This window comes from Miniopterus natalensis, chromosome X (genome assembly GCF_054644295.1).
Source record: "Miniopterus natalensis isolate mMinNat1 chromosome X, mMinNat1.hap1, whole genome shotgun sequence".
Taxonomy (NCBI): domain Eukaryota; kingdom Metazoa; phylum Chordata; class Mammalia; order Chiroptera; family Miniopteridae; genus Miniopterus; species Miniopterus natalensis.
In genome coordinates, this window is record NC_142103.1 from 24,919,830 (window position 1) to 24,932,650 (window position 12,821).

Here is a 12,821-nt window from a genome sequence, read left to right on the forward strand (position 1 = left end):
CCAACACACCCAGTGCCAGAGCACCACCCTAACCTCCACCAACAATACACCCAAAGGGCAGACTTGACAGGCACCAGAGTGCCCCACTAAAGTGAATCCTTCCTGCTCCATAGGATCAGCCACCAAACAGCACCTCCACTATAATCATGGCCATTCTTCACAGCCAATCAGCCTGATGGTAATCCCTCCATTGACTTGCCAACAGAAATCTAAGCTCAACTACAATAAGAAGGCACACACAACCCACACAAGGAACACACCTGGAACATCTACTGGACCCCACAGGACATCTACTAAATTAGGCCACTCTACCAATACCAGGAGACATAGCATCTCTACTTAATACATAGAAACAAATACAGGGAGGCAGCCAAAATTAGGAGACAAAGAAACATGTCCCAAATGAAAGAACAAAACAAAGCTCCAGAAAAAGAACTAAACAAAATGCAGACAAGCAATCTACCAGATGCAGAGTCCAAAACACTGGTTATAAGGATGTGCATTGAACTTAGGGAAGAATAGATGATCTCAGTGAGAACTTCAACAAAAAGATGGGAAACATAAAAATGGAGATAGCCCTGGCTAATTTGGCTCAGTGGTTAGAGCATTGGCCCATGGACTGAAGGGTCCCAGGTCTGATTCCAGCCAAGGGCATGTATCTCAGTTGCAGACTCGATCCCTGGCCCCTGTCGGCGCATGTGCAGGAAGCAACCAATAGATGTTTCTCTCCCCCACCTCGCCCTCTGTCCCTTCCACTCTCTATGAAAAGCAATGGGAAAAATATCCTCAGGTGAGAAAAAAAAAAAAAAAGAAAAAAGAAAGAAAGAAAAAAAAGAAGACAGAAGCCCTGGCTGGGTAGTAGTTCAATTGGTTACAGTGTCGTCCTGATACTCCAAGGTTGCGTGTTCGATCCTCAGTGAGAGCACATACAAGAATCAACCAATGAATGCATAAATAAGTGGAACAACAAATCAATGTTTCTCTCTCTCTAAAAATAAATTAATTAATTTTAAGAAAAGAGAAATAGAAAACATTTTAAAAACTGTCAGAAATGAATAATACAATAACTGAAATGAAGAATATATTATTAGTGAGAATAAACAGTAGATTAGATGAAACAGAGGATCAAATCAGCAATTTGGAAGACCCGGTAGCAGAAAACACCCAGTCAGAACAGCAAAAAGAAAAAAGAATCCCCCCAAATGAGGACATTTTAAGGGGCCTCAGGAAATCAAGCATACCAATATTCACATCATAAGGGTACCAGAAGAGAAGAGAGGGTGCAAGGACTTGAAAACCTATTGAAAAATGAAATAATGAAAAACTTCCCTAACCTGGCAAGGGACATATACAAGTCCAGGAAGTGCAGAGTCCCAAATAAGATGAACCCAAAGAGGTCCACACCAAGACACATCATATTAAAATGCCAAATGTTAAAGACAGAATCTTTTTCTTATTGATTTTATTAGAGAGAAAGGAAGGGGGAGAGAGAAAAACATTTGTGAATTCACTGGTTGCTTCTTATATGTGCCCTGACTGGAGAGTGAACTCACAACCCTGGCATATCGGGAGAACACTCTAACCAACTGAGCTACCTGGCCAGGGCCAAAGAGAATCTTTAAAGCAGCAAGAGAAAAGCAATTAGTTACCTACAAGGGAACTGCCATGAGACTGTCAGCTGATTTCTCAACAGAAACTTTGTAGGCCAGAAGGGAGTAGCAAGAAATGTTCAAAGTGATGAAAAGCCAGGACCATCAACCAAGATTCCTTTACCCAGCAAAATTAGAATCATTTAGATGAAAGGACAGATAAAGAACTTCCAGAAAAGAAAAAGCTAAAGGAGCTAATCCCCAGTATTATAAGAATTGTTAAGAGGGTTTCTTTATGAGAAGAATAAAATGATCAAAAATATGAATAATAAAATGGCAATAACTACATACCTATCAATGGTCACTTTAAATATAAATGCATTAAATGTTCCAATCAAAAGGCATAGGGTGTCTGAATGGATAAGAAAACAAGACCCATACGTATACTGCCTACAAGAAAACCACTTCAGATAGAAAGACACATACAGCCTGAAAGCAAAGGGATGGAAAAAGATATTTCATGTAAATGGAAACAAATTTTAAAAAGCTGGGGTAGCAATACCTATATCAGACTAAATAAGACTTTAAAACAAAGACTAAAACAAAAAACAAAGAAGGACCATGCAATTCCACTTCTGGGTAATGATCCAAAGAAACCCAACACACTAATCTGAAAAGACATATACATCTCTATGTTCACTGCAGCATTATTTACAATAGCCAAGATATGGAAGTAACCTAAGTGTCCACTGATAGACAAATGGATAAAGAAGTGGTACAACCTGAAACTAATACAAAATAATACTGAATGTAAACTGTAATTGAAAAATAAAATGTAAAAATATAAATCTTGAAGTAAAAAAAAAAGAAGTGGTACCTATATACAACAGAATATTATTCAACTATAAAAGAGAATAAAACCTTGCCATTTGCAGCAACATGGATGAACCCAGAGGGTATTATGCTAAGGGAAATAAGTCACAGGATAACAAATACCATATGATTTCACTTATATGTGGAATCTAAAGAACAATATAAATGAGCAAACAAAAACTCATAGATACAGAGAACATTTTCATGGTTGCCAGATGGGAGTGGGGTTGAAGGGATAGGTGAAAAGAGGGAAGAGATTAAGATGTGCAGATTGCCAGTTATGAAAACAGTCACAGGGATGCAAAGTGCAGCATAGGGAATATAGTCAATAATATTGTAATAACTATGTATGGTGTCAGATGGGTACTAGATTTATCAGGGTGATTACTTTGTAAGTTATATAAAAATCTAATCACTATGCTGTACATCTGAAACTAATATAATATTGTATGTCAACTGTAATTGAAAAGTAAAAAAATATTTTAAAAACATATTTTATATTGGGGATCCTTACATTAAAAGTACCTTATTTGCTTAAATCAATAATGTAAGATCCTACATCAAGAAACTAGAAAATAGCCCTGCCCGGTGTGGCTCAGTTGATTGGAGCATCATCCTGTACACCAAAAGGTGGCAGGTTTCATTCAGGGCACATACCTGGGCTGCGGGTTCAATTCCTTGGGTGCATGTGGGAGCCAACTGATATCTCTCTCTCTCTATCACTCGCTCTCCCCCTTCCTCTAAAATCAAATTGAAAAAAGAAAGCAAGAAAGCAGAAAATGGGCAATATAAGCCCAAAGCTAGCAGAAGAAAAAAATAACCATAAGAACAGAATTCAATGAAATTGAAAACAGTAAAACAAAACAGAGATAAAACAATGACACAAAAAGTTGGTTCTTGGGGGAGGGAAAATCAATAAAATTTATAAACCTCTAAGATGACTGACCTAAAACAGCTTCATTGAAGAATTCTACCAGACAGTTAAGAATTAACACATTTTTTTTCTACAATCTTTTTGAGAAAACAGATGAGGGAATTATTTTCCAACTCATTTTATGTGGCCAGTTTTACCCAGATAACAAACCAGAGAATGTAAATATAAAAAGGAAAACTACAGAGGAGGAGAAGAAAGGTGGGTGTGGTTACCACAGGGCAACAGGAAGGATCCTTGTGGTGATAGATGGTTTTGTATATTGACTGCATCAATGTCAATATCCTGGTTGTTGCATTATACTACAGTTTTGCAAGAAAACTAGTTTGGAAAAACTGTGCTTCAGAACTTTGGGAAAACTGGGTAATGGTTTACACAGGGTCTCTCTGTATTACTTCTTACAACACCTCCTGGAGGTGAGCATGTTCTGAAAGGTGCTCATTGTGGTATGCGCAAATAAGAGGCAGCGATAGTTTAGAGGAACTTCTCTAGATCTCTTTTACTAACACTCTATACCCTCTGAGAGGTTCCAGGCTAAAAAAAAATCCCTTCTGTGTTTTATGTTGCACAACTCTAGGGTCCTGACCAAATACTTCAAGTATCTGAGCAACTTCAAAACTGAAGAAAATTTTAATCCCACCCAGTCATCACCCATACAATTTCCTTAACCAAAATCTCCATTTCCCTGGGAAAGAACAAAGTCAGGCATACTGATTCCACATAAGAAGTCAACTGTGTCCTTGACATCTGGTATTAGAAGCCTATGGCTGTTGTTTCAGTCAAGTACACAGACATCTGTGCTCCAGATAGTCACTTGCCAGAGTCAAGTTGTTTGCTTAAGAACTAGGGAACAGCAGTTTGACAATAGATCCAAGACAATATGTATAAGAGACGGTCTAATGATCTACTCTAAAGCTTTCTTATCAAGATCAGGAAACAACATGCTTAGATAGCAGTGGCTTATCTTCTTTACAAATGCCTCAACTATCAGAGTCAATATAAAAAATACCTAAAACACTGCTTTCATTTTCCATTATGTTACTCAGTATCATTATTTAAGGATCCTACCCACAAAATTCTTTGCCTGTAAGTATCTAAAGACTTTGCCTGTAAGTATCTAAAGACTTTGGGAAATGGCTTAACTGTTGGTTAAAATTACATAAATCAATTGCATATGCCTTTATCCCTTTGGCTGCCAGAAAGCCAAGGGATACAGTTAAAGTAATACTAAACTTCTGTAACCCTTTTATTGCCACATTCTTGGCACAATTACTATTGTTCTTGGTTCTGTAAGGCTTCTGATGTATCTACTTAATGAACCTTTTATATGTTGACTATCATGAAACATACTTCAAATCTTTTCTTGAAAGCTGGTAAGGTATTAAAATTATCACTGCCAACTTAAACATAAGAGAGCATTTGCCAAATACATAGTTTTAATAGAGGTGATTCCTTTAAAAATTATATTCCAACATCACATAAGGTTTGAAACTTAATTATTAAAAAATCACCAGCTCACCATCCAACACAATCACTAGTACTATTATTTTTTAATTTATTGATTTGGGGGGGGGGGAAGGGAGAAAAACATGGATCTGTTGTTCCACCCATTCATGCATTCAATGGTTGATTCTTGTATGTGCCCTGACTGGGGTTTGAACCCACAACCTTGGCATATCCAGACAACACTCTAACCAACTGAGCTACCCTGCCAGGGCTCTAGTACCATTTTGTGCCTTTATATCACCTGATGATAATCAACCAACAGTTAAGTCATTTCCCAAAGCCAAACTAAGAACTAAAACTTCCCCTTAAGCATAGAAGGATGTTATCACCAGAAATGCATCTAGTAACTTGAAAAAGTTATTTAACTATATTCAAACATTAAGTTGCAAGGAAACCAGGACACTGCCTTGTTTTATTGTGCATAATTATAATTTCACTAGTCAAGAATAATATCTCCCTCCATAAGTAATATAGGGTACAGACTTTCATAAAGCCTTAAAAAGCCCATGAACTACAGTCAGATTATACAGCTTGGTCAATAAATTGTTCAATGAATCCTCAAAAATCTTAATATTATTCTTATGGTTTCCTCTAAGAGATAAGTTAGGCAATGATTGATAGTGGAACAGCTGTGCCTAAAACCTGTTTGCTCTTAACATAACCTATGGTGCACAATTCCAGGGTCCAAGTGGAAAGACCTGTTTTAGCAATTTATTTTATTTTATTTTTTACTTTAGAGAGAGGAGTGAGAAAGAGAAACATCAATGTGAGATAGAAACATCAATCGGTTGCCTCCGCACACACCCCAACCAGGGATCGAACCTGCAACCTGGGTAAGTGCCCTGACCAGGAATTTAACCCACCACTTTCTGGTGTACGGGACGACACTCCAACCAACTGAGCCATACCAGCCAGGACCTGGTTTAGCAATTTAAAGGATAACATCCTTGTTCTCTCCCTCTAGCTAATGGTGTGTTTTCCAAATGGCTTTGTGCCAATCATTCTCCCAGCTGTTCTGGGGAGGCCAGATGACTGGCTATGCCCAACCAATGAGAAAAAAACAGCTTTTCCTTCACCCTTTCTTTCCTTTAGCAACAAGCATAAGTGCATCCAATGAGCACAGAATGTTAAGAAATACAAAAAGGAAATAAAGTGAATCTAAAATGCCGGTGGCCCTAGATGGTTTGGCTCAGTGGTTAGAGCATTGACGCGAGGACTGAAGGGTCCCGGGTTCGATTCCGGTCAAAGGTATGTACATACCTCAGTTGCAGGCTCGATCCCTGGCCCCAGTTGGGGTGCGTGCAGGAGGCAACCAATTGATGTGTCTCTCTCACATTGATGTTTTGCTTGCTCTCTCTCTCTCTCTCCCCTATACACACTCTCTCTGAAAAGCAATGGAAAAAATATCCTCGGGTGAGGATTAAAAAATAAGTAAATAAATAAAATGCAGTTGGTATTAAGGAACTCTCAAGAATTTAGACAGAGATGTTGGCATATGCAAAATACATCGAGTTAACTAACCAAAGAATATAATTCTTAGGAAAATCTTAGGCAACCAAAATTAAAAATTTTCTCCTCTCTGCCTATCTAGAATAACCAGATAAACCAAAGTTTGATGAGAATAGAGTAAAAAATTTTAGTATATTCAAGTTTTAAGTCAGATGAGATAATGTATCAACAAAAATTTTAAAGGACAATACCCAGAACTGGGCAAGTTACTTAACCTCTGAATCTCAGTTCCTTCATTCATTTTTTTATTTTTTGTAACACTTTATTAAATTTATTGGGGTGACAATGGTTAAAATGAACATATAGGTTTCAGGTGTGGGTTTCTATGTTACCATATCTGTATACTGCTCTGTGTGCCCACCACCCAAAGTCATATCTTCTCCTGCCACCATATATTAAGGTCTCCTTTGCCCCCCACCTCCCAGCCCCTTCCCTCTGGCAACCACCACACTGCTGTTTGTGTCCATGAATTTCAGTTTTATATCCCACATATGAGTGAAATCATATGATTCTTAGCTTTTTCTGACTGACTTATTTCACTTAGCATAATATTCTCAGGCTCCATCCATGTTGTTACAAATGGCAGTGTTTCATCCTTTCTTATGGCTGAGTAGTATTCCACTGTGTACATGTACCACATCTTCTTTATCCAGTCCTCTATCGCAGGACACTTTGGTTGTTTCCATGTCTTGGCTACCGTGAATAATGCTGCAATGAACACAGGGGTGCATATATCTTGTGAATACATGTTTGGGAGTTTTTCAGGTATATACCCAGGAGAGGAATTGCTGGGTCATATGGTAGCTCTATTCATAATTTTTTGAGGAATCGCCAGACTGCTTTCCATAGTGGTTGTACCAGTCTACATTTTCACCAGCAATGAATGAGGGTTCTGTTTTCTCGACAACCTCTCCAACACTTATTGCTTGCATTGTTGATAATAGCCACTCTAACAGGTGTAAGGTGGTATCTCATTGTAGTTTTCTTGTTTTGTTTTTTAATCCTCACCTGAGGATATTTTTTCCATTGCTTTTCAGAAAGAGTGGAATGGAGAGGGAGAGGGCAAGAGAGGGGGGAGGGGGAGAAAGAAACATCGACATGAGAGAAACATACCAATTGGTTGCCTCCCGAACGCTCCCTGACCAGGCCGGGGATGGAGCCTGCAACTGAGGCACATGCCCTTGGCCAAAATTGAACCCGGGACCCTTCAGTCTGTGGGTCGATGCTCTATCCACTAAGCCAAACCAGCTAGAGCTCACTGTAGTTTTGACTTGCATTTCCCTAATTGTTAGTGAGGTTGAACATCTTTTCATCTATCTGTTGGCTGTTCATATGTCTTCTTGGGAGAGGTGTCAATTCAGGTCCTCTGGCCACTTTAAAAAATATATATATCTTTATTGATTTCAGAGAGAGGAAGGGAGAGGGAGAGATAGAAACATCAATGATGAGAGAGTCGTCATTGATTCCTCTGTCCACTTTTTGATTGGGTTATTTGGTGTTGAGTTTTATGAGTTCTTTATATATTTTGGAAACTAAACCTTTGTCGGAGCTACTGTTTGCAAAGATCATCTCCCATGTGGTTGGCTGCCTCCTTGTTTTGTTGTCAGTTTCTTTTGCTGTGCAGAAGCTTTTTAGTTTGATATAGTCCCATTCATTTATTTTTGCCTTTACTTCCCTTGCCTTTGGGCTCAAGTTCACAAAATGTTCTCTACGACCAAGGTCCATAAGTTTGGTACCTATGTTTTCTTCTATGTAACTTATTGATTCAGGTCTCATTCACATTTAGGCCTTTGATCCATTTGGGGTTAATTTTTGTACATAGGGACAAACTGTAATCCAGTTTCATTCTTTTGCATGTGGCTTTCCAGTTTTCCCAGAACCATTTATTAAAGAGACTACCTTTACTCCACTGTGTGTTTCTGGCTCCTTTACTGAAAATTATCTGCCCATATACATGTGGTTTTATATCTAGGCTCTATTCTGTTTCAGTTCCTTCATTCATAAAATGAGGAGAGTGAGAATAACTCCTCATAACAGTGTTGAGAGGATTAAATACGCATGTGTGTGTGTTTGTGTATGTGTATAAAGTGCTTAGCATTGGAACTAGCACATCTTATGTATTCACTATACATTAATTATTATTAATATTGTTATTACTGCTGGTGAGAGTGGAAATTGGTTCAACTTTTCTGGAGGGCAATTTGGCAATAGGTATTAAAAAACCTAAAAATGGTACATACCCTTTAACCTAGTAATTCCCCTTCTAGGAATGTATCCTAAGGAATTAATCAGAAATGGTCAAAGATTTATATTCAAGGGTTTTCATATTAAAAGCATTAGATCAAAATTGGAAATACCTAATAAGGACTTGGTTATCTAAAATTATGGTAAAATCTTAAAAGAAACTATATTGCTTAAAAGCTGTTTAAGCCTTGGCCGGTGTGGTTCAATGATAGAGCATAGGTCTGTGCACCAAAGGGTCTAGGGTTAGATTCCCAGTAAGGGGCATGTACCTGGGTTACAGGCTCGTTCCCCAGTCCTGGTTGGGGCGGTGCAGGAGACAACCAATCTTTCACATCGATGTTTCTCCCCCCCCTACTCTCTCTAAAAATCAATGGAAAAAATATACTTGGGTGAGGATGGATAACTAACTAACTAACTAACTAAATAAATAAATAAATACATGCTGTTTAAAACCATGTAGGCTAAATATTAAGGGGAGAAACTATTCAAAATATATTGCAAAGTGAAGAAAACTATAAACAACATGTCTTATATTTGGGGGAAAAATATATAAACACACGAACAAACATCTGGAAGGTCATACATCAAAATGAAGTTTGTCTTAGATGGTGAAATGTTGGGAGATGTCTTTTTACCCCTCATCCTCTTCTATATTATATTTCACATTTTCTGCAATACCATCACCACCCCTTCTTACCAACATTTATTGTGTTGGACAATGTTCTAAAAACTTCAGTCCTATCTTAAACCTCTCAAAACTATGGGTAGATACCACTTTATAGTTCATATTACTGAGGCAAAGAAAGGCTCAGGAACCAAATCCAGGTTCTCCGAGTGAGTCAAGGGCCTAAATTTTAACCTCTCTTAACTATTTGTGTGTGATATACCACACACACACACACACACACACACACATATTTCTTTAATAACAGGACAGCAATGGATGATCCTGACTTCAGAAGAAAAGCCACTCTGCTCAAGAGAACATCAACCCCTGAGATTTTGCCAAACTGCAAAAAACAGCAAAAACTCTGTTTCATTTGAGGATGGGATCTGCAGTTCCCTATCTGATGACCCACAGCACCCACTGAGTTGCCCTGCCCATGATCTTTAGATCCCAAGAGTCACATGGGGCTACAGTTACCATTTCTGCAGCACAGAAAAGACAAAGTTTGGTGGGGGGAAGCTCCAAAGGCAACATATTCAATTATGTTCAGTGAGGATTTCAGAACATCTAAGGAACCAAAAAGCTAATGATTAAGCCAGAAAGAAAGAAACCTAAGCAGTCAGCAATTTTCCACATTGGGTTTAATCTTATCCAATGTTTCCACGCATGTTACTGCCCAGTTTTTAAAAAATGAAATTAGCCTTACATCTCAGAAAAGTAGATTGGGATTGCTGATAAATTCAGATAAATCAATCAGTTGAAAACGAAGTTGTTCGCCCCCTCCCCTCTCCCAATATAGTCTCAGGTTCTCATTATGCAGAGGGTGAAGGGTTAACACAAGGAAAAATAAAGCTTTTGTATTTTTCCCAGAAGCATAGGAAAAGGATTTAATAACCACAGTTCTATAAGGGAACCAAAAAATATAAACTTCTAAATGAAAATCTTTCTTGTCCCCTAGCTATATTGCCCTTGCAAAGTCTGGTCATGTTTTTCTTCTTTATTTATTACAGCCCATGAGTCATAATGGTGTGGTCAAAGCTAAAGACAGCAGGTTGGCTAGCCTCTTTTGACTAAGTTATTGCCTGGTTACAGATGGCATCAGTGTTTGCAGTATTATTTGCATCACAAGCAGCAGCATAATAATCAAGCATTCAGAAGGAAGCTGTCCACTATAAACGAATGCTTTTATCAGCAGGGTCTACAAAATATAACAAGAATTACACTTTGGTAATAAGTTTAAAGAAAGAAAAATGGAAATAAAAGCATTTAGGAAAACATGCTCAAAGCAATCTTAACTTATTTAACTAACCATTAGGTTTGGTGTAAACTTTCCCCTTAACAGATCACTGTAAGATTGTGAGCACTGCTCTGATTTGATCAACAAGGTAACAACAAAACATAAAGTAGGCCTATCAGTACCAGACGATCCTACCTTTAGGTGGAAGGGGTAGGAAAGGCTCAGACACCTAGTTATTACTCAGATGGCCTCAAGGTGCAGGAGGAGGGTGGAAGTGGGGGTGGGGGTGGGGGGGAAGGAGCAAATTTAATTAGCAAGGCAATGGAAAAAAATCGAGTTGGAAGGCACTGTGTGATCCAGGTCTTCCACTCTTATTATCTTTCCTCAATTATTTTAACATTCAAAGTGTTGATTTATTTCCCACACAGCACCAAGATAAGTGGTAAGTGGACATGTTCAGGATAGACTTTGCTACTAAAAAATATGCTTTTGTATTATCTGTACCAGTAGCTGCACTGGGGAAGGTCAAGTATTCAGGATTAAGGTTCCCTAAGATTTTCTGGATGGCTCAAGCTGAAATGCTGGCAATCAGATGCAGAGTTAATGCATCACTACCTGATCAACTAGATTTAACATAAATATGGCTCTATTTATGTGATTCTAAAGATGTGAAAAGCCAACACTTGCCAACCTAAGGAAGTCCTCAGTAGTAATTTTAGCGCCCCTCAGTACTTAATGTTCATTTCCCTCAATATCAAACCCAACATAATTTAGAATTGATAAGCTGCTTCTTAGATCCTAGAAGAAACACCAGGAGGACTCAGTACTCAGTACGTTCTCCTACGCAAGCTGGTCCAAGAGGCACTTGTTCAGCCTGGGTGGCTCAAGAGCGAAGCGACAAAGCCACGTGTCCCCACAGCTGAGGCTAAGAGTCTTTCCCCTCCCTTCGCTTTAGTGAGCCTCTATCCCCCGGTTGGGTCCTCCAACCCTAGCCTTCAAACCCAGAAGCTTCGCCTCAAGCTCAATCTTGACTCCACCCTACCAAAATGGTGAGAGCCAATGTGACACTCTCTCTACCCCCCGCGAGAGGTAAAATAACGGAAACAGCCCTTAGAACACGCTCACCTCCGAGCAGACGCTCCCCCTAACCCGGTCCCTCAGAACGCAGGTGGCGGCCCCATTCCCCCTACCCTCTGCCGCCCACGTATTGCCCCTGCCACCCGGGCAGGTGAGGCCGGTCGAGGTCCCAACTTCACCCTTACCAGGTCTCCTGGTTGCTGAATTTCTTAGTCACCACCTTGCCTAGCTCCAGGCCCAGGCGGTCAGCAATTTTCTGGGACAAGTCCTGGTGGGAGCTGCCACTGAAGATTTTGATATTAGGCATCTTGGCTGACTACCCTAGGCACTCTTTGCTCAGCGATCACTGCTGCTGCCAGACCGGAACCAAAGTCAGCCCAGAGACTCAGTACTAAAAGCTTCGCGTTGCTACTCCGCCATCTTACGTTCCCGCCCGGCGCGCGGATCTAAATTGCCCAGTGCCTGGGAGGTGGAGCCAGCAGGGAAGTCTACACCCCTCTCGCCTCCATTAGATGAGAGTCAGGGAGGGGCCGGACCTCGCTGTAGGTCCGCCTACAACCAGCACGCTCAGGTATTAGATGCAGGCCTTGAAAGGGGAGAGGCTAAAAATAGCCCAGTCCACAGTAGCTAGGCGGGGGGGGGGGGGCCGGGGGCGGGGGGCGGGGAAGCTGAGCAAAGAGCGCCAAAATGTTCCGCGCTTGACAAGGGGTGGAGGGATGCTAGTGACGTGTAGGACCAGATCTTTCCGCAAGCAGGAAATCAGCTAACCTTTTTTTCCGTTTCAGCACCAGAAAGTAAGTCTGGCTGTGGTTTACAGTTTTTTTTTTTTTTTTTTCCAGAAAGACTATTTATCAGGATGGCAGCCACAGTTCGTCAGAATGAAGGGGAGATTTCTGAACTTGAGTTTGCATGTTTCTGAACACGAATGATGTTTGTATAAGGATGGGCCCAAATTGAAGCACATTTACATCACAGAGAGATACAGGTGCATCCAAAGAGTTTGTTTGCCTTTTGCAATTGTGACAGTGTAGCTTTAGGGAAAGTGACAAAGCACACCACTGGAATAATCCAGATATTGCAAGAGAAAGCTATTTTTTGTTTCTAACGCTGGGCCCGAGTATGTTCAAACAAGTAAAGGAGTAGGGATTTTCCAAAATATCTGGACAATAAAGTTCTGATTTACCGAAA

The 12,821-nt window shown here is 39.8% G+C and overlaps 1 protein-coding gene across 1 annotated transcript in view; it reads right to left on the bottom strand.

Moving 5' to 3' along the window:
• Positions 1–12,078, bottom strand: part of PRPS1 (phosphoribosyl pyrophosphate synthetase 1) — a 28,020-nt gene extending 15,942 nt beyond the window's left edge. Inside the window, exon 1 of the mRNA XM_087829284.1 lies at positions 11,819–12,078. Coding sequence (XP_087685410.1) covers positions 11,819–11,940 — 122 coding nt within the window. The 5' untranslated portion in view covers positions 11,941–12,078. The remainder of the gene's footprint in view (positions 1–11,818) is intronic.
• Positions 12,079–12,821: the final 743 nt, after the last annotated feature.